Source organism: Macadamia integrifolia, unplaced genomic scaffold (genome assembly GCF_013358625.1).
Source record: "Macadamia integrifolia cultivar HAES 741 unplaced genomic scaffold, SCU_Mint_v3 scaffold401, whole genome shotgun sequence".
Classification (NCBI taxonomy): Eukaryota; Viridiplantae; Streptophyta; class Magnoliopsida; order Proteales; family Proteaceae; genus Macadamia; species Macadamia integrifolia.
The window spans coordinates 315,991-338,594 of NW_024870043.1; the positions used below are offsets into that span (position 1 = coordinate 315,991).

The following is a 22,604-nucleotide window of genomic DNA, read 5'->3' on the forward strand; positions in this document are numbered from 1 at the left end:
AAAAAAAAATATCACATGCACCGATACCTCGGATCTAAATCAGAAATTGAAGATCCACAACTCTAAGCATCAAAAAAGAGAAAAGAAAAAAAAAAAAAAAAAAAAAAAAAAAAAAAAAAAAAACAAAACAAAACAAAAAGAAAGTCTTCTAGACAACTTCCAGAATCTTAGGCAACTAGAGTAACTAAACTAACAAGGACTCTAAAATACTTGACTAATTAAAATTGTTGAAGCTTAAATCTCCTAGACAACTTCCAGATAACATGGACCCCACACAACAAACCAAACGATGACTCTTTAATGACTAAATAAAGCCAACTACATTACCTAATGGACCAAATTATTAATTAAATATGAATTTCAAACACCCTTTTAGACCCCACTTTTGGGCCTTATAGTTCAGCCCATTACAAATAAAACTAAAAAAATTATAAGCCTATCCCTAATAAATATCAAAATACGACCAATTTTTGGCCAGGAACTGCATTATTCCCCATGATTTTAAAAAACTCATCCTCAACTTTTGTAGAAAAGGAATATGAATACCTCAATGGGTCATGGGTGTACGCAGCTCTCTGTCTTCAAATCGTACAAAATTCAGAACATGAAGCTTCTATGTTGGCATGTTGCATGTGTCTAGAAACTTGTGAATAAGAAACTCACATTGTAAAATGATGGTTCTCAATTCACAAGTTTGTTTTTGGCTTGAAGGGGTTGACCTACTACTCTAGGTACTGAAGCTTCAATGGGACTAGCACCATCTACATCTTCTTGCTTTTTTTCCCAAGTAAGTTGGGCATTTCATTGTGGACAGCAAGCTCTTCTGTAAAGACTGTTTTCCTATTTGCTTTGGGGGTTCTTACTCAACCAGACCTTGAATAACTAAGTTTGTTGTATATGAAAAGACTTTAATGGTAAACAACGTGGTCAACTACACCCTTCTGCGCTTCCAACTACTATCAACCAGCTTTAATGATGTGTTTGAAAGAATCAAACATCTCACAACAAGCACCATTAAAGTATTAAGAAATTGAAAAGTCGATGAAGACATCGCTTCAGATTCAATGACTATGCCACTTGTCTTAGGCAACATCTCAACCACTGATGTACGTAGTGCAGAGGCCCCTGCCATTGCAGGGTCAGGGAAGGGTCATAATGTACGCAGCTTTGCCCCGCTTCAGAGGCTGTTTCCAAAACATCTCAACTACTAACATAAGACAGAATTCTCAATTACCATTTTATAAACAGTACTTATTCTATTGGGGAAGCAAATGCTAGTCAGGAAAGCATAAAAACATACATGGTCAGAAGTGGCTATGATATTGAGTTACTGCAGCCAGCAAAACTAGATCCCAAATAAGAAACCAAGAATTTTATTGGCAAGGTACACACTCAAGTTAAAGGAGGTTTTCAATCGAATCAAGAGATGAAAAGGCTTGCAGATTTTCTGACATCAGCATCATGCAATGGGAAGAAAATAGGGGGTGACAGGAAGAAAGAATATAGAAATGAACAGGGAAGAACGGGTGGCCTTTTGCATTCATTGTTCTGTGAGATTCAGAATTACTGTTAGATTCAGTGAGAACCGTCGGTGAGATGCTGAGGCCGTTTGATGAGATTCCAATTTACGTCCAGGTGAGAATCTTGGTCCATGTCCTCCTTCTATGCTTCTTCCTCGCTGTCCATTCAGTACAGCAGTTTCTGATCTTCATATGTTTGCTTTATTCCTTGATTCTGCTTGTTAAAAATTGAGATCCAATAACCACCTTTTATATCAAGTTTCTGCCTGAATTCCTGTTACTGTTTTGATCTTAAGCTCCAATCTGTTGTGCGGTTTCTGATTCTCATGTTTTCATCAATAGAATCCAGGCTTTGAAATTTTTTTCAGAATTGAAAACCAGATTAGACCTCTGTTCCATTCCAATGTTCAAAATCAGACCTTGCAACTGATTTCTAGAATTCTACTTCAGGTTGGATTCTTAGTTCCATCTTATTTGAAAATCATAATCTGTTTAATGTTTCAGGCTGATATACTCTACTTAATACTGATCTGATTGTTATTTTGCTCTTTGATTGACTACCAGATTGGACCTTTTAAGTTATGATTTCACTTGTGCTGGAGCCTTAACAAGAATCCTATTGTCAATAGGATAATCCTACAACTCCAGGTCTGACCATCAGATTTCAGTCAGATTTTGAAGAGTCGTTCCTGCCTGGTAAAGTAACATTAGAACAGAATTTTAGGGTTATCTGTTTTGCTGATTGTTAGTTATTAAATTTCTATTAAATCTGATCCTTTTATTTCATAGCAGCTCCGGATATTTCTGGATTTCTGAAACCTAGTAACCTTAGCCTTCCAAAAACCCCATCAATTAGCCCGAGAACATCAGTCCACATGACTAAAAGTGGCAGACATGCATGGAAGCATTCCCAGTCCAAACATGCAACAACATTTTGCCCCATGGGTTTCTATAAAGACAGAAATCAAAATGAAAATTGAAGAATTGCCTCTTCAATTTTTTTTCGTATTTTGTTAGAAAATGTAATAGAACAGATTACTCAAATAAGTGAGGGATTTACTAAACACTGAGAACTTACGACAAAATATTTTGTGCTCCACAAGGCAGGGAAATATATAAAAAGCCGAGAGGTTCTGTTTTTTGCCTCAACAAAGTACAATAATAAAAAGCACTGAGAAGCTTTACTTACAAATGCAAAGAACTCATTGTCTTTGCTCCCCTCTGAAGTGTAATTTCATATGTCCGATCACAGAGATCTTGCAGAAAGAGTTCTAATGCTTTAGCTGCAACATAATCCAAGGAGAGGATTATTAGACTTAATAAATCAATAGTAGGTCAACTGAAATTATTTAAATTATTTTATTCTTTTGGTTGGACAGAGTGGGCACATACATAAGACCACATGGCTTGGATGCAGGACAAGTTGCATCCATATATTGGGCCCAGGCCCTGGGCCTAAGCGCAAGTCTTAGGTATGCAAAAGAAGGGGAAAAGCATCTCAGTTGAAACTGTGCCAAGATATATCGGCTTCAACAGGTACCGGTACGAAACTATGGGTCAAAACTGTTTCTTACCAAGTTTTGACCAGGTTTCAACCAGTTTCGACCAGTTACAACTTACAACCAGCCCAAGACATTATGAGTTTCAACCAGGAAAGCTTGTTTTGGCCAGGGTCAAAACCGGCCTCAAAATCGAGATTTTAGAACCTTGGGGAAAAGACAACCTTAAAAAAAAAAAAAAAAAAAAAGAGGGGGAGGCAATAGAATCTATGCAACAAAAAATATGATAAATTTGAACAAATATCTCCATGAGGAAGGACATCCAAAGTATTCTATAGAGAAAAGATTCTGAGTAGTGTTGAAGTATATGATACTCACAAACTAAAAGGGGCACAGCCATTGCAATCTTTCCCACATCTTCATCTGCTTGCATTATCTTTTTAATCCGAGACTAACAAAAATAACACTCTTATTAGATAACATTGTTAAATTTTAGAATATTTTAAATCATTTATTTACTGAAGTGCTAAAAATCTCATCAACATGAACTCCAAAGAATAGCAATTTCTGATTCCTCTTATTGCATCTCAAAAAAACAATCTAGGATGAAAACAGAGAAAGAGGAGTAAAGGGGTAGGTAGGTAATGACAAAGAAAAAGGTGGAACAAGAGTTGCACTACAGCAGTGCCTGAGAAAAATATGAGGCAACCCCCCAGCTGAGCCCGCCACATTTCCTAGGAGGACTATGCAGTTCAAAAGTAGTCAACATTCTGATCCCAAATGTCATTAGAAATTAGAAACATATTAAATGGAGACTACTTTCATTTCAGATGGTTCCCTAATAGTTAGAATTCAAATCAGAAAACAAGGAGCTCACTTTTCCTCATTCAGTACTTAGTTTACATCTTAAGCTGCAAAGTTGTTCAAAGATAGCCCTTTATGGAACTCATGAAGCAAATTGAACATACAAGCCATCCCAAACTGATATGCATGAAAAACTGATTCACAAAGTAGCTATCTACTAAGAAATACAACATAATAAATGAAATAGCCTCAATTAATAGTAAAGCACGCAATGTAAAATATAAACCTAATCAAACTATCTGATGACAAATTTAACATTCTGTCTTTGCATGTCCTCAACTTAGTGAAGCACATCAATAGTTGGGGGGATTCGGAAAGTAAAAAGTGAAGGAAGACAGTTAAAGGAAAAAAGTGATGGGTAACCTTGAAGGCAGGTTAATCAAAATCAAAATATGAATAATTCAACCAAGACAGAAGTGATGCTGCTAAAGCACACAAAAAGGGAAAATTCCAAGTGAAACTTCATGTAGGCTGAGAAGAGACTGCGGAATTCACACGGTCCAAGGTGATTAACAAAAACAATTACATTAAGGCTCTAATTTTTTTTCCTGTTTCAATTGGAAGAAATTAAAAAAAAACTGTTTCTGGTTGTTTTTGTTTTTCTGTTTGTTGTGATTCAAAAACATGTCTGATAACCATTTAAAATTGACTGATGATTCTTTGACCTCAGTTCAAGCCTATGATGGCCCAACCTCAGGGTGGGATCTCAATGCCCAAACTTGACCCATCCGGGCTTAACACAGGCCCAGGCTGGCCCAAATCCTAGGATATATATATATATACACATACATACATACATAAAGGGCCAGTTTGGACCGGTTTCGGTGTGAGAATGAGTGAAACGCGAAACCGAAAAATGAACCAATAAAGATGCACCGGTTTCAGTTTGGTTTCTTGTCGGTTTCTCCTATTGGTTTGGTTTCAGATTACCATGTAAATTTATTCAAAAGTATGAAAAAAAATGTTATTTTTTATGAATTTCAGGTTGGTATCAGTTTCTTATCCAGTTATATCGGTTTTGGTCCAGTTCTTTAGGTTCGGTCAGTGCCTCATCTGTTTCAATGCGGCCCGTTTGGTTCAGTCTCACAAAACCTCATTGTGGAACATGATCCAATAAGCTCATAACAGTTTCTGCTCGGTTTCGGTCAGTTTCATCGGTTCGAGCTAGGTTTTTGACATCCATACTCCCACAACTGCAGGGTGTCTGGGGAGGGCCATAATGCATGCAGCCTTACCTCCTTGAAGGAACCCATGACCACCTGGTTACAATGGAGCAACCTTCTTGTTGCACCAAGGCACCAGAATTCTTCTTTCGAAAAAAATGCTGGTAATCTCCCCATACTGAAGAAATTAAGGATCAATTTTGGCAATCTATATCATTTGATAACAAGTTTCAAAAAAAAAAAAAAAAAACCCTCCAATATTGCCAGAAACAAAATAAGCATGTAACTACGAAATGCAGTTATGGACAACTGATGAATACTAAGATAGACCATGGGCATATATGATGGTATTGTTATAGCTGGTTTGATAAGGCATGTTCCCATACAAGGAACATGATAGTCCAGATCTCCAAATCAGCTCCAGGGTAATGGGTCACAAATTATATGTATAAGCTCCACCAATAATATGTATTTCATTACAGTTTACATGCAGATTGCAGAATTTAACAAAATAAGGTATAATTGCATTATAACTACATGAATAGCATCCAGTACTACATCCAACAGCATATATATTTTTTAACAAGCCTTCATAAGCCGATCTGTTATTCAAAACCACGCATAGTTCCTTAATGCCCATGCTGCCAGCTGGTCATAGCCTTGCACACTACTAGAAGCTAAGCAACAGCCTACTCATAGCTCTCAGAGCTCACCCATGCAAGTTTTGCCTAAAAACTTTCAGGCCGCCTGGTCAGTGGTCACACAAAATAGGTACAGGACCAAATGAGTGATTGATATCTGAAGAAATGTAATATCTGCAGTTATCAATACAACCAGACATGAGGATTCATCTCCAACATTTTTAAAGCTCCAGTTGAGGGAAGCTCATGGGAAACCCTAGAAATGCTTGTACTGGGGGCATGATTAGAAGACTTTAGGGTACACATCAGAATCACCTAAGGTTCTCTCAGATAAACCTTTTCTCATGTCACTAGAAGCCTTATGATATGGCCAAAGCATTTGGTAAAAGAAAGAGAACATTGGGTCCAACACAGAGATCCCCCAGTAGCTGGCACCTAGTACTAATCTCTTCTAACAAAAAATCATCACTTATATGCACCACCATGCACCATATATCCACCCGATGAGAACATTTTCAGATGCTCAGTAAAGCAAAAACAATAACAAATATTGAAGATAAACGCATACTAGAGATATTGCTTCCTTTAGAAACCACTAAAGCTCACAAAATATTTAATAACATGGTACTAATTAAATATCATGCTGCACTGGGTGTTGGGCAGTATAGTTGATCCCATTAAGTTGGGATAAGGCTGAGTTTGTTGTTATACTGGGTGTTGGACGGTGCCATCAACCTCACAAAATGAAATATCCAAACCATTTTTTGCTATCCAATTTGCAACTTGAAAAGAACGAAAGCTAAGGTGAAAATCTATTCTTCCTGTTGTTCGTAGGGTATTCCTAGATAACCTTGTGCACCATTACAGAAAGGCCACCATTTGCTTGTGAAACCAATGAGATGTTGCCAATTAAGTTTTGCCCACCCCACTATCAGCAACAACACAATTTGAATGTACATTTCTTAATAAAAGCGTGACTACTTTCTCAATTACCAATGCATTGTACATATACGCAGGTATATCCACATACCAGGTAACTCTGTTTTTTGTCCAAAAACAAAACAAAAGCATATTTTCCCACCTACCAACTACAAAATTCTAAGCAATTGGGAAAAACTAAAAAAAAAAAAAAAAACTGAATCAACAATAGCATCAATATTTTACAGATGCAAAATAAAGGTGACAATTGATAACCACTCCACAGAAATGACAATGTAAAATCAATGAATGGATGAACCACATAAATTCAGAGAGATTTAAGTCTTAGCGGCAATGGAAATAAATCTTCCAATGCTGAAAATATCAATGTATGATATTACATAAATCACCATTATTAAGCCATTTCAGGTTCAGCAAAGTATAGACTGACAGAAAACAAAAGAAAAATTATGTCATACAAAATCAAGCCTCGGATATAGAACTATATCACAAACAGAAAAACGACAGGACTCCAATCAACCCGTCAAACAAAGCAACAACTGCCAGACTATCCTCCACCTAAAGCAATATTGATGAAGAAAAAAATCCAGGAAACTATTAACTAGTTACTAAGAAAATTATAGATTTAATATGCCAACAAATGTTCACAACTTCACAACCAAATAAAATAATCCGTCTCCCTTCAGTTTTCTCAAGAATAACTACTCTAGAAATTTCATAGTGACGCAATAATAATAGTACAGAGAAATCAAATACAGATGCCCATCCCTCAAAGTAAGCCAAGAAAACAGGATTTCAACCCAAAGTGTCCAAACATCTCAGCAGCTCACCAGAAAACTGAAAACCCTAAGAAACCCATCCATACAGAGATAAATCAAAAATTAAAATCAATTACCAGACCGTTCAACAAGTTATAACACAACTGCAAAGAGCCAAATACCCAAATCAACATCAAGAATTAAACTACTAGAAATTACAATGAAACAACCAACCTTTCATTTTACCCCCACTAACCGCAAACCCTACTCCCAACTATCAAAAGAAACCAATAATAATAAATATATAAAAACCCTAAACAGAACAAAACCCAAATCCACACAGAAATCAAAGACACCATCAAATCAGCACCAATAAAAGCAACCAATAAAACCATAAAAACAGAGGAAAAAATAAAACTAAACGGAGATGAACCAATAAAAAAGAAAGAAAGAAAGTAACATAGGGATAACTTACAGCAGGGAAACGGGTATCAAGCTTCTTCCTCATGGCTTCAGATTTCGGCCATAGAACAACCAGAAACAAAACCCCAGAAGGATAAACCCACAAAGCTCACAATCAATCCACTCTTTTACTCTCCTTATAACCCAGAAACCCTCTTCAGATCCGAATATATTTACAGATAAGATCGATTATAAACAGAAAATCGGATAGCTCCAATCCTTCCGTTCGAGTTTACCAGAGAGAGAGAGAGAAAAAGGGAAAAATTAACAACACGAAAAGAAATGAAATGGGAAAAAAAAAATTCCTGGCTTCGTCCTCTCTAGCCGCTACTTTCGGGACCCGGAAAGGTAAAACGAGAAGACCTTCTCGGTTCTGGCGCAGATTCTTAAGTATAGTCTAGCAATTCGGTTAATTTGTTGTTTGACCGATTTGATCCAAGAAAAGGAAGATTCCTACTCAGGATACCGATTTGCTCGAGAAGACGGGAATTGAAGAAGATCCTAGTCAGGCTCGTCGTGTACGTATGATGTCAATTGTGAACCGGAATCCAAACCGATCGAACCATAATTAAGGTAGTTAGGGTTTTGGTCATGTTAGTACAGATTTTATGGGTGGAGGTTTGTCTGAGGAGACTATATCTATGTGGGTTCTATGGTCCATTATGTGAGAAGGTGTGGGAGGGAATACAACTTTAGTGGAAGAATGAGAGGGGCACAAGGGACTTTTTCTCATGAGAGAATGAGAGAGAGAGAGATTTGGGTATACCGACGGCATATTCAGTCTTTTCCCTTTTTTGTTACAAACCCTAGACCCATAGGATCATATTAGAAAACCTTGATTTAAATTGATAAAATTAAAATATGTTTGTGGATCAAATAATCAATTAAAATCGATTTACTGCTAGTCCCAAAACAAGGCTAAGTTGTCAAGGGTCTTGACTCAAAATTGAGAGAGATGACATACTTTAAGCAATTGAGTGATTTGATGTTTTTCTAATTATGTGAGGGGGAGATTGATAAGAGTTTGAGATATTGAAATAGAATCATCTTGGAATGTGGTGGTGGTGGGGATAGCATTGCAGGCGTTAGCATAAAATGCCTCCCCATGACTCCTAAGACTAATTGTCTAACCTGCTTTAGATAATAAGGTGTGCTATAAAAAATAAAAATAAAAAGTTTGTACCTAATGCACGAGGCTCCAACTTCCCACCACTATGGGGTTTAGGGAGGGTCATAACGTACGATGCCTCACCCATGCTTCATAGATAAGTTGTTTCATTATTCGAATGTGTGATCACTTGGTCACAATGAAGCAAGCTTATCCTTGCATCAAGATCCACCCTCTAATAAGATAGTGCTCTCATTATCACAATTGGTTTTAATGGAACGGTAATTGTCAAGCTCATGAGCATCGGATTAGCCAATAATTAGTATCAGAGTCAATGTTGTAAGTTCGAATCACTGGGCAAACGTTGAAAGGACTGTTAGTATAAAATATAGCGTCCCCTCACAACTCTAGGAACAAACTATCATTGCATCACCACCCATTACAATTGGAATAACTTAGATCATGTGTCCTTACACATAGTCCAATCGTTTGACAAACTATGAGGTAAATAATATAATACCACGATGCTCAAATTGGCTTAACATAAGCGTCATGGCTTTTCTTAGCTCGATCTATACCCTGATGGTTTGTACACATTGTATTGCTATTGTTGAGTTTGACTTATTTGGGTAATAAGATTGATCCCTAGTTAGATTAAAAGGCTACACCCAAAATGTCCTAGTCAAGACTGTTTGAAACCTTTAGGGTATACCAATTGTAATCTTTGAGCCCAGTTGAAGCAGGTGATCCATTTAGGTCACCATTATGAGAACCGAAGGAAGTTCTAACCTATCAGATCCAAGGTGGTTGGGGTCCATCTATGTATGAAAGAAGGGTTTAGGTTTCAAAAATTTGATAAATAGTTGCCACTTAAATTAGGGTCTAAGACCCACACATATTAGCATGTATGATAAACTATTTGACTCCATTATGAACTAATACATTTAGGGATCGGGTTCATGTCAAGAGAGTATTAGGCACCTCAATCCACATGGTTAAATTGGACTTCAAACCATATGAATGTTATCAAGCCATGTTGCATGGTTAGTATGTGGATGTAAATAAAAATGACATAAAACCCTAAGGCTAAATAATGCATCAAACCTAGGCTGAGATTAAAATATGTTGAAAAATATAATAGTCATTACACATACGAACATGAAAAATATGTCATCTAAACATGCAATAGTTAATTTTAGATTCATAATAAACATAGAACTAACATTGCAAAAGTAAAATAAAGGCTAAGAAACATCTGAACGTGCAAAAGACCAAAATACCTTTAGGAAAGGAATGACGCAGGGAAGAAAAACATGGAAAACAAAAGGGGGGAAAGGTCTATTTAGGAAACAAGATGAAGACCTTACGAAAATGTCAAACAATGATGAATATCATCAATGCAACGTCATGGAAATTTTATAAGAAACCAAAATCAATGACAAGAACTAAAACTTGAACTTGGAAAACATGTGATATAAATGCATCTGCTAAACAAAGAAAACAAAGGGAAAATAGTAAAAGGGCTAGAAAGACCTCAAAAGAAATTTTACAATAACCCAAGGACAAGCGGGTGATCCTAGGGTTGGGGTGACCTAGGGATGTGTGCCCGGATCCTCCCAACCACAGGATCACTCTCTGATCCCTAGGCTCTATGGAGAGGAGCTGTATCCACCAAACCATGCTTGAAAACCTTGGCAAGCCGCCACTTCCTAGTTGGTTAGGTAAAAGTGTTAGATCAAACACCAAGAAATACGAAAAAAAAAAAGATAATAGATTCGCACGACATAGAGATTTAACGAGGTTCACATACCAGGGTGGTGTGCTACGTCATCGGGCGAAAAAGAAGATGTTTCACTATGCAGAAGATAAACTACACTCAAGCAGCGTTAAGAAAACTCGCATTGAAACCCTAGTTCAAAAAACCCTCAAAATACAATGACTTTCTCAACAAGCAACAGAACATTATATATATATCCAAGTCGTGGTCGACCCCTCTGCTTCCATCACAATTCTCATAAAACTTTCCATTATGCTCGCCACCAAAATATGTCGAAGCTGGTCAATCTTTAAAACGGGTCAAGAATTCGAGACAAACTTAACAATAAGCGATATGCATTCGCCAATTAGAGGATATATCAATATATACTTGATGAAATCGAGTGAAATCAAAGGCAAACAAAAAAAAAAAAAATCAATTGTCTTCGACATCTGCGAAGGAGGTAAGAAGTTAGGAGTAGGCCAGACTCGGGTTCGGAGATGTTTAACTCTAGATAGTAGTGAAAAATTTCCAGAAACTCTCCCATGTGTCTATCTTTTTAGGCCTCTTAGAATTATTAAGAACCCTACAAAATTTAATCAATCTCCTCTACAACACGTGAGAGGCCTCCTATTTATAGCTTAGGGTGTTGCTCATGTCCAAGGCAAGCATTAACTATCACAACTTTTAGAGAACTCATTGGCTCTAAGGGAATTGGGTAAATTTGAGATGTATATATGAATTATGAGTCCATCAAGCAACATGGTGTCAAAGTATAATACTTTTGCATACTCCATCACAACTTCTAAGGTCTTTAGAAGTGTTTATAAGAGTTTTAAGGTCAACAACAATAAAACAAGGTCATCACAAATCATGATCGAAGAGTTAACAATCCCTAAAGACACTTGAGATGTGTGTCAATCGTTGGCCCTAGCATTGTTGTCGGAGCATGCCACAAAATAAAAAAGGGCTACATATTGCTACCTAGTCATGTGACTATTGCACAAACGCAAGGACAAACTTATGGGAGGCGCACAAGCATCCAACTAGGGGGGAGAGTGTATTTTTGCCACTCCTTGTGTCTGGGCAATGGGCAGAGCTGCATAGGGGCAAACGCAGGGTAGTGTTATTTTCCCTAGAAAAACAAGGGAGAAATAACTCCGTATGGAAGCATGGTCTACACCAATGCTTTCTATCTATCTATCTTCCCTCCCCATGTGAAAAGATATATCTACCCTTAATTTCTCATGCTTCCCAGGAAATCATAGGAATCACTGGTTATGAAAGTCCGGTTTTGCCACGACCCATACTAGGCCCGTTCATCTGAAGTTCACAGATCAAAGTATTTTCCTTGCCTTCGCAAACACGGGAGCATTTTAAAACCTTATACAAGGAAGAAGGAAAACCCAAGTAGCAGTGGAGTTCATTACTCGGTCACAGCGCCTAGAGCCCTAAACGATTAGTTTCAACGGGCTGACCTCATCATCTAACGAATTCCCTATATTTTTGACTGGTAATCTCTCTCTCTCGCTCATGTTTTCATTATACACGAAAATCTAGATTCAAGAACTGGGTTTTCGATATCAAAGCCAAAGATGAAAAGGGTTATCTTGAGTTTAACAGGAGCCATGTGTTTATAGATTTGATGTGAAAAAGCATGATTATATATGGGAAACAGTCTTAGGTTCTCTTGTTCTGAAAATTCACGGGCGCAAAGCGCATAAGCAAAGGTTTCCTTCAGTCCCGTTATCTCTTTTTAGAGGAAAACATGAGAGATCATTTATGAGAGCTATATAGACCGTATTCATGGAGATGGAAGACTTAAAAAGTAGAGAACTTGATCTACCAATTAGGGCCATCCCTTCACCACCCCCATGAGGATGGTCTGCAGGGTTCATAACTATTCCTCTTCCAATAGGATGCTTTCCTAGCCAACACTTAAAATCCAGCTCTACCCAAACTTCTCTGGTTTTACCCCAACATTACGCAACTGTACAAATGCTGCTGAGCAGTTTTTGGATATCAAACGGACATCCCAGAAGGTAATTTTAGTAACTAAATTCGTGTTTCCCTATGGATCTAAAGTTTGGGCCTTATAATTGAGCCTATTACACATAAAACCACTTGCAACAAAAGCCATAACCAAGTACTATCAAAATAAGAACAGTTTTAGGACTGGGCTTGCGTTATGCACATTTTTTATGGTTTTCTCTCTTTGACACCAACCCTCAGAGGCTTTGGGCTACATCAGTGTTTCAAAGGGATTATGGATCAACTGGTCTAATTTTGTGACTCAGGGGTTTATGGATGCTAGCAATTGTCTCATCAGGATTTTAGACTTTGTTTTGTTTAATCACTGGATCACCCTGCCACATATTGGTCCTGTCTTTGCTTTCTTTTTAAAGGGAATTTTGAAAATAGCAGGGAGTGGCTAAGCTAGCTAGGGGTTTAAGATGAAGGAGCGGTAATCTGGTCATGGAAGAAGAATATCACATACAATTTGGATGTAGAATTAGTGAGAAGAAAATTAGGACATTAGACATCTATTTTAGCAAGTAGGACTCTTTCTTTTATAGAAGTTAATACTAATAAATTTTACTATTAATAATATATATATATATATATATATTTGCTAACGATGAGTATCCAGGGCTTCGGCCTAACTAGTCCCGTAGGCCCATATTGACCCCACAACCGCATGGATTGGGTCACACCGGGGTTGAATGAGAACCATTCAACTTTCACCGAAAGCAGTGAAGAACACTAAACACCCCTGTGTGAGTGGCCCCAAGGAGGTAAGAGGAGTCGAACTCAGAACCACACGCTTCCTAAGGCGAAGTCCCTTGCCAACTCAGCTACCCTCTTGGGGAATTTTGATAATTTTGTTAACACATTTTTCATTTCGCAAATTGATCCAAGTGAATTAGTGGCTTCAGCTAAATATTAGCAATTTCAGTTAGTAATGGATATTTAATGTATTAATTTCTGTCCTTGGGTTCTAGATGGCAGTAGTAAGAATAACACAAAAACAGAGAAGATATATGCATGCCATGGGTATTTTGTATGGCTTAATGTATTAATTTCTGTCCTTAGGTAGATGGCAGTAGTAAGAATGACACAAAGACAGAGAAGATATATGCATGCCACCATTTCTTTTTTCCTTTTCTGAAATGAATTTAGAGTTTAAACATATTGTTGCATAGCCTCCATGTATTGGCCTTGCAGTTTGTTTTAATGTTTAATTTATTAAATTTATTTATGCAAATATGTCCAAACAGTTGCGTTCCTTGACTTTAAAAGATGGAGGCGGAAGATGCTCGTCGCAAGGCTGCAATTGCTGAATACCGTAAAAAGCTTTTACAGCACAAGGAGCTTGATTCCAGAGTTAGAGGAGGTCTGTGCAAGATTGGAACAAAAACACTTCATCTTTTTTTTTTCCCTTCCCATTTTTTCCATATGCTGTATTGCATTTAATTTCCATACTCTGTTCTTGTCTTTCAGCACTGTTTGAGAATTGGCTTCCATAATATGTATATAGTATTATTTCTTATCATTATGCTGAATGGTGTAACCGTTTAGTTTTGACATTGGAGTAAATGTTCTTTACTTTAACTCAACTACTTGAAGCGAAGATAATGGCACTAATTGTATCCTCATTTTCTGGTGTCAAGTAATACAACAACAATCATAACCTTATTCCAACTAAATGAGGTCGGCTACATATATCTGATACTGAAAATTAGATAATAAAGAAGCACAAAAGAGAGGTTAAAATGAAGAAGAATGGAGATAAGAGAAGAAGGTAAAGTGGGAAAATCCCCTATAAGGGGTTGGCAACACGGGTCCTTATCCTCCACAAAACTCTATCCGAAGTCATACCAGAATTGAGCCCCACAATATGCATATCTTTTCATACCACTTTGTCAATAGTCATGTTAGGTCTACCCCTACTTCTTCTAACTCCCTCCAAATGAATCTAGTCACTCTCCCTTACTGGGGCATCCATAGGTCTCCGTTGAACATCGCCATTACCACTTCAACCGGCTCTCACAAAGCTTGTCCTGGATTGGTGCAAGTGCAACCCCCAAATCATTTCTAATACAATCATTCCTTACCTTATCTCTCCTAGTCTTGCCGCACAACCCTCTCAACATTCTGGTGTCAAGTAATATCTCAACTACATCATAGTTATAGTTTTGTGCCAAACCCACCGCCCCCTTTATTAGTTTGTTTCAATATTTATTTTGGAGACACATAAGTTTTTCTCTTTTTTTTTTTTTTTTTTTTTTTTTTTTTTTTTTTTTTTTTGTATTTTTTGTTTTATTAACTTTGTAACATTTTTCCCCCGTTAGATTAAGTATGTTTTGATATGTGTCTCTGTTGAACTACAGGGATTTTAAGTTGAATAAAGGGGGAAGATTTAAGCATCCTGAAGCAATTTTAATGTTGTTAAGGAGAAGCATTTTCTGCATGAGGTGTGATGTTAGGGGGGAAACCACCTCTGGTATTGAAATTACAATGTATTTATATTCAGTCTTTTGCAAGATTGGATTGGCAAAATGATAATTGGGTAAAGCCAATAGAATTTGAGGTAGCGAACTGTGATCTTATGAGATATGAGCAACATTAGTTTACATTATTGTTCTTTCATAGTGAAGATTGTTTGTGTTAAGATCACCAAAAAAAAAAAAAAAAAAAAGACAGCTAGCATTAACTCCCCCCGCCCTTCTTTTTTTACTGCTTACATTAACATTGACCGAACATTGCCTTAATCAACCTAGAATAATAGTTGTCAAGGTATCACTTAGGCAATGAGACACTTCTTGATGCTAGAGGTATTTGGCACCCAGACCCAAGAAAAGAAATACTATAATAGGCTTCATGAATGCTGTGCTCTCAAAATTCTCTCTCCCCTTCTCCCACTGTAATTTCCCAACAAAAAAATCATGATGCTATAAACAATTAAATGGATGAAATGGTTTGTGCACCATCTCTTTGCTTTCTTATTTACATTCTCAGAAATGTAAGATGTATTGAATCTGTAAATGTGCAGTTAGGGAGAATCTACGAAATTCAAAGAAGGATTTTGCTAAAACTGAAGATGATCTGAAGTCTCTTCAAAGTGTTGGACAGATAATAGGGGAAGTTCTGAGGCCTCTTGACAATGAGCGCTGTAAGTACTTATTGTTTTCAGTACCTCAAGGGAAGTGAGTAATTTTAAAACTCAAATCTGCATTCCTTTTTTCCCTACTTTTATTATTTTTTTTATTTTCTTTGAGTAATTTTTTCTGAAGCCTATGTCAGGCTCATAAGAAAATTTAGAATTATTGCAGATCCAGTAGTACAGGGGTCAATTTTACCCATTACACTTTCTTTTTCTTTAGTTTTAAAGAAATATAAATGTCTTTTAAAGAAAAAACTGGTTAAGAAAAAAAAAAAATTTATTTGGAACGGCGATCAATATCTCCTTTGCAGTTCAATCTCATGGGTTTTTTCATCTCCTCTGTTATGAGATGAGATGGGATGCTGCCGCCAATGTTTTTAAAATGCCTATGCAACTCTGGCGGTTGCCTGGTGAACTGCCAAGGGCAGACTCCCTGCTAGTTCATATATGTTTGATATGGATGGAAAAAATGTGGAACAGGACACAGAATAGCATAGTTATGCAAGCACCAAATAACCGTCTGTGCTTGCGCTTGAAGATTAATCTCTAGGCAGAACTTGGAGATTGATATCATGGCATCTTTCTAATACTTTGAGTCTTGATCTCAGAACTTGAGGGTAGAGCATGAAGGAAAATCGAAGGGAAAACTAACAAGGATAAAAACAGAGCCCTTGTTACACCACACACACACACATATACAGAGCTCAAATTCTGTGGACAGGTATAAAGTTTTAGCCTAGCCTAGTTGGCCACATGGCAAAATAAAGCTTTAAAAATCCGACTAAAACTTCAAATTTTTGAAGGATGGTTGGAAACAAATGGATAGGTTAAATTATTAGCAAAAATGCCTACACATCTAATCAGCAGGGATGGTATGTGATTGAATCTGGCTCTGATATTTGACAGGAGGCTAGTCCCAACTCCCGACTGTACCCTATCATCCAGTGGTAAAGCTGCCACATCTGGTTTCCATGTGGCACAACTAGGTAGGCTGTCATGCAACAACCTGCTGATTAGACTGTGCAAAGGACCTTTTGTCTATATATTGATGTGTGATTTTGTCATGCAGTGATGCTTTTCTTACCACATGGAAGACTTCCATGGGCATTGGGTGAGTCCATGTGATAAGAGGATCCCACACCTACTTGTCTCAATGGTGAAATTTCTTCGAAACAAGCATGGGAGGTGGTATAGAAGTGAGTTTGAACTTCAATGAATTGCAAGAATGCCATTTCATTGTGATGGAATTTAAGGGCGTTTTTGTGTTTCTATCACTTTGACCCCTCACTTCAAATCCTCTATTTGTTTTCAAAGGATATTTGATTGGTGTGGTGTGTGGTCTCCTCTCTCACTTGGACCCCCTCTAGTAACTATTTGGGATGTTGTTCTGGGTGCAAAAAGGTCACAAACAGTTGGAAAATGACCACTTTGCAGTATTGACCGAAGTAATTTCTATAACTAATTTTGAAGAAAAACAGAAGCTTGTTCAATAGATAAAAAACAAAGCTTCCACTTGCCTCTCCTTCGATCTAGGAAGTGATGAAAACATCAATCTAATATAATCCTTGCCCTTAGAGGACCAGTTTCTCTTATTTGTTTAAGGTGCATTAGTTTGGAAGTCATGGTTGTTACTTAATATAATGTGCAAATCACACGCACTATTATTGTCCATAAACCAGTAGTATACAAAAGCATTTCTTTGGAAAAAAAATTATAAGGCACGGTGTGTATGTAAATGTATGTATCAGCATCAAGGTCTATCAGAAAGGGCATCATAGTTGGTACAAAATATAAGTTTGCTACATATTGGTGTTTCTCCAAGTGACCTATTTGCATGACTGGAGCTCTTGTTGACCACCTTACTGTTGCTTTGCTTCGATTGGTGTTCTGTACAGACTCTTAAGCTCCCTGTGCACCTAGGCTGAGCTCTTATAGCGTTCGCTGAAATTTTGAAGAGCTGGTTACATTTAACACGTTGATTGTGTTCCTTTCTTGTCCAGTGATAGTTAAAGCAAGCAGTGGTCCAAGATATGTTGTCGGGTGTCGCAGTAAAGTAGATAAGGAGAAGCTGACTGCTGGGACCAGAGTAGTTCTTGATATGACCACACTCACTATCATGCGGGCCCTTCCTCGTGAAGTAAGTGTTGATGTGACTTGTTTGAACATCATTAGAAATTGGGAAGTAATGGTTGATGCTGAGGATGTCACTTGTCAACCAATCTGTTCTATACTTCTATGTACTGATGGCAGTGGGCTGGGTTTGGGGTGGCTTTTGCCTATGCCTGCCTGACCCTATTAGTTATCAGTGAACCTGTGTCCACATGTTCTGGTGTGGGGATGAGGTACTGGTATGTCTCAAAAAGTGTGTGGAGATTAGCTACAGGTATGTCTCAGAGAGTTGGAGCCACCTGACCACCAACTTTTAGAATACATAATATATATCAAAAATGTGTATGGGCGTGGTGAATTGTCCAAAATGAAAAAGGAGTTGCTGTGTCATACTGTCATATAAAAGAAGTTTATGTGTTAAAAAGGGGGAAGGGTGGGTTAATCTTCTTCGCAGACAATTCCAAGTGTCTGACATCTAGGTGTTTGTTCAACACAAATATCATTCCAGCACCCAATATCACAAATATCATACCAGCACCCTTTGTGTGTGGCATCGACATAGGTACTCCATGAGTAGATGGAAGTGTCCACGTAAAATTGGCGTTTTACTCCAGGAGTAGATTAAGTGTCCAGGTTATAGCGGTCAATCTTATCCTTAACGTGCCATAATTTGTGAAGCTTAAACCCATCCACTGTTTTTACAATATGGAATTTGGCTGGCCAGGCTAACTCTAGTCTGACTGGTATCATACCAAATCTTAGCCATTATGGGCGGGCAAAGCTGATATTGGATTTGATCTGCTCCGATGCATCCTTGGTTTTAAATTTTGTCTAAAAGGGAGGGGAAAATGCTTTCTGGGGTACTGTCACCAATGACTGGATAGCAACTACCTGGCTCTCTAATTCTGATGCTGATATTGGTTGCAGGTTGATCCAGTTGTTTACAACATGCTTCATGAAGATCCTGGTAATGTTAGCTACTCTGCTGTGGGTGGATTGTCTGATCAGATCCGGGAACTCAGGGAGTCTATTGAGCTCCCTCTTATGAATCCCGAACTCTTCCTTAGAGTAGGGATTAAACCCCCCAAGGTAATTTCAAAATTGATGGTAATTTTTATAGCATATATTTATTTGTTTAATTTCTGTGGCATCATCTGTTTGCAAAATTTTCATTTCCTTTCTTTTCCTTTTTTGGTAGCTAGAAGCCTAGAAAGATTCAACTGTTATTCACTGCGAAATTCACTGGTTTCAGGGTGTTCTTCTCTATGGACCTCCGGGAACAGGCAAGACACTGTTGGCAAGAGCCATTGCCAGTAATATAGATGCCAATTTCCTTAAGGTGGGGTATTTATTGAATGAATAAACATGAATGAAGAGCTTGATCTGCTCTTAAGTAAATATTGGAACTATTGAACAGTGCGATCTTTCTGCTCATAGGTTGTATCAAGTGCTATAATTGATAAATATATAGGCGAGAGTGCAAGATTGATAAGGGAGATGTTTGGCTATGCACGTGATCACCAAGTAAGACTTCAAGTGCTGTGGATTGTTTTCAATCTGTGTTATAGAAATTATTTCGGTCCACCTTTCATTTGGTTTATACTATGTTCACTGCCAATCCTTTTTTGTTTCTGTTTGTCTAGCCTTGCATCATCTTTATGGATGAAATTGATGCCATTGGTGGCCGCCGATTTAGTGAGGGTACAAGTGCAGATCGTGAGATACAAAGGACACTGATGGAGCTTCTTAATCAGCTTGATGGGTTTGATCAGCTTGGGAAGGTATGCTTATTGTCTTGTTACCATGTTGACATGGACTGTAGTATTTGACACAGTTGCAGAATGTTTACAATTCTACTGATCAGAAGCCACCCCCTAGCACCCCGTTCCCGAGGAAAGAAATGAGGATTGTTGGAATTACCAGAACCTGGTTGAGAGTAAATAACACCTTCACAACCAGACACCATTCTGTCATAGGTTCTGTTAAACACAAATGGCTGCTGGCTGGGGGTGGTGAATCAATGGTGCACAAAAACCAAACCCAACTTGTTTGCTTTTCAACTCATTGGCTTCACTGACATTCAAACACTCTAGAACATGCAACTGTCACAAATTACACAACATCCTGCAGCAAACACATGCACATACGGCTATCACCAGCCACACATCATAAATCCCAGCCTTCACAAACCATTCTGCGGCAGATAATATAGCAATGCAAATTGTAAAAAACCCAGAACCTGAAAGAAGAGAGGGAGCTAGGCAGCCTCCCTCTAACTCAAGACTCGACTCACTGCATGATGGGGACACTCCCCCTATCGTGAACACTCTTCAACACAAATATATGTCCACGAACCAAAAGACCGTGGTTCGGTTGTGTGCTTACATCTGCAGTGCAAATGGCCTAACCTGGCTTCTTAAAATTCACAATACAATGATTTGACTGCACCCACGGTTAGGAGCTACAACCCCTGGTTTATGCAGCTACAACTGCAAGGGTGCACCCAGCCCCGATCAAGCACCCACTTGGTAGCTAATGATCACGAGCAATGGGCTTATACAAATTGCCCTAGTTACAAGCTCATAAACAAATGCTAATCCCTCCCAAATATATCACAAATATTGATTTAAAATTTTCCAAACACCTACCTACCCTACAGTCAAATGGGTAACCCGTGTCATTGGGTAACCTCCTCTTCCTTCAACTTCATTTATTTTCCTATTCTTCTTCTCCTCTTCTCTTCAAAAACCCATGAGATGTTGCTTAAATAACTTCACTAAAGCTTCACATGAAGGCTTGAAACCATTAATGGAGCTTGGAGCTTGAAGCTTGGAGAACTAGGGTTCAACCTCTTGGGAGATTTCTCTTACTCTTCAAAAATCTTCCTCAATCTTCAGCTTTCTTCAAAACCTTGAGTGTGTTCTTCAATGCTTCACCTATTTTTCATTTGAAAGCTTGAATCACAAATGGAGTGTATAAGATTTGGGGATTCTTAGATTACACATCAATGAAGCTTCCTCTACTCATAAATTACTCCTCTTAAGCTCCAGGAAAGCTTCCATATTTTCTTTCTTGAAGCCTTAGGTCATAGATATAGCCCCCAGTCAAAAGAGCAACTTAAAACACCCCCAAAAACACGTTTTTGGCGGAGCTAGTCGGACTGGTTGTGAGTCTGGTAGACTGACCTTTGCTCAGTTTGGATGGCATAACTCTCTTTGTATAACTCTGATGCCTCTGACTCTTTTTGCATATGAAACTAGACTCAAAATTCTACTCCTTTCATGATTTAGGCTACTTCAAAATCTACTATTAAGCCACCTCGAAATGCCCTTAAAGTGACGCCATATGTAAAACAGGAATTCTGGAAATTCTCGTAACAGATAGTGTTCAAGTCATATATCTCCCTCATGGTGGCGTGATTCTTTTTCCTACGTAAAGGTGACTCGAAGGGCTACATTTCTCATGATTTGAGCTGCTACAATTTCCAATTAGAAGGCTTCTCAAAAAGTTCCCTCATGCTGGTTTATTGTGTAGGAAACAGAATCTGGGCGCCATGCGCAACATCTTCATTCGAGATTATAGATCCCTCATCTGAGCTTGGATTGGCCAGATTTTCGAGGCATTGTGAAGCCTACTCATAAGACTAGAGTCTTCTAGTTTTGAGCTTCAACTCCTAATGAAAGATATCTCAAAACACCCATGGAGTTGCTGCTCCAACACAATTTGCGGTTTTCCTCACATAACTGCATCCTTCACTTTTGGTAACACTGCTTCGCCTTTGGCAACACACCTCATGTACTCAAAGGCTTACAACTTCCACTTCACCATGCCAAACATAGGAAGCCTCTTATCGCCTTGTGATGATGTCAACTGTACCAGCCCTGCTGCCGACTGCTAGCCAACTCTCTAGTTATGCCAAATTGCCAATTGAGCCATCTCATTGCCACTGCCACTGCCACATGGCACATGGCACATGTCACATGTCACATGCCACATGCCACATGCCACACGCCACATGCCACATGCCACATGCCACATACCACATGCCATAACATAGCAAGTCTTTTCAATTGCTATGACACTCTACCAACTGCCCTTTTATTTACTCAACAATTGCCACACTGCATTGACACCTGTATATGATGCTCATGGGGAGTTGGGGACATTGCAATTGCTCCATGGCTACCTTGATCTTCCACGGTAATCTTCACTTGAGCCCATATGCTTCCAGCTGGTCAACTCACCTACATCAAACTGCTCACCTCATGTTGGTAAACCTCTCAATGATGCTCTTGTATGCTTGGCCAACTCACTGCACCACTTGCTCGGTCAAACTTATGTATGCTCTGCCCTTGACTGAGTGTGTTGACAACAATGACAAGTTGACAACACTAACATAATGCATCATGTGCTCAACAGGTTCACAATGCAGCTAGCCAACCTAGATTTCAGATTTAGGAATAAAAAATTAGATCGGCTGCCCCATAGGCCCAGATTTTCTTGATAAACCAGGGTTGAAAAGGCTTGCTGGTTGGGAAAGAAAGAGATAATAAAGAGGAGAAGAAAGAGAAGAGATGCTGGCTGTTTTGGGACTGTGAAGGATACCCATGAACAGTAACAT

General features: G+C 38.3%; 2 protein-coding genes across 3 annotated transcripts in view; one reads left to right on the plus strand and one right to left on the minus strand.

Annotated features, from left to right (window-relative positions):
* The window catches only part of LOC122068482 (dr1-associated corepressor-like), a 9,711-nt gene extending 1,469 nt beyond the window's left edge, over positions 1-8,242 (minus strand). Inside the window, exons 1-3 of the mRNA XM_042632361.1 lie at positions 7,860-8,242; positions 3,398-3,470; positions 2,710-2,803 (exon numbers count right to left, since the gene is read on the minus strand). Coding sequence (XP_042488295.1) covers positions 2,710-2,803; positions 3,398-3,470; positions 7,860-7,892 — 200 coding nt within the window. The 5' untranslated portion in view covers positions 7,893-8,242. The remainder of the gene's footprint in view (positions 1-2,709; positions 2,804-3,397; positions 3,471-7,859) is intronic.
* A 3,630-nt stretch (positions 8,243-11,872) lies between these two features.
* The window catches only part of LOC122068471 (26S proteasome regulatory subunit 10B homolog A), a 15,627-nt gene continuing 4,895 nt past the window's right edge, over positions 11,873-22,604 (plus strand). The window contains exons 1-8 of one of the 2 annotated variants that reach the window (XM_042632338.1): positions 11,873-12,223; positions 13,989-14,104; positions 15,764-15,883; positions 17,875-18,011; positions 18,911-19,072; positions 19,236-19,322; positions 19,421-19,507; positions 19,627-19,764. In XM_042632338.1, the coding sequence (XP_042488272.1) occupies positions 14,011-14,104; positions 15,764-15,883; positions 17,875-18,011; positions 18,911-19,072; positions 19,236-19,322; positions 19,421-19,507; positions 19,627-19,764 (825 nt within the window). In that variant the 5' untranslated portion in view covers positions 11,873-12,223; positions 13,989-14,010. Of the gene's footprint in view, positions 12,224-13,988; positions 14,105-15,763; positions 15,884-16,928; positions 17,071-17,874; positions 18,012-18,910; positions 19,073-19,235; positions 19,323-19,420; positions 19,508-19,626; positions 19,765-22,604 lie in introns of those variants that run through there. The other variant, XM_042632339.1, reaches the window with a different exon arrangement.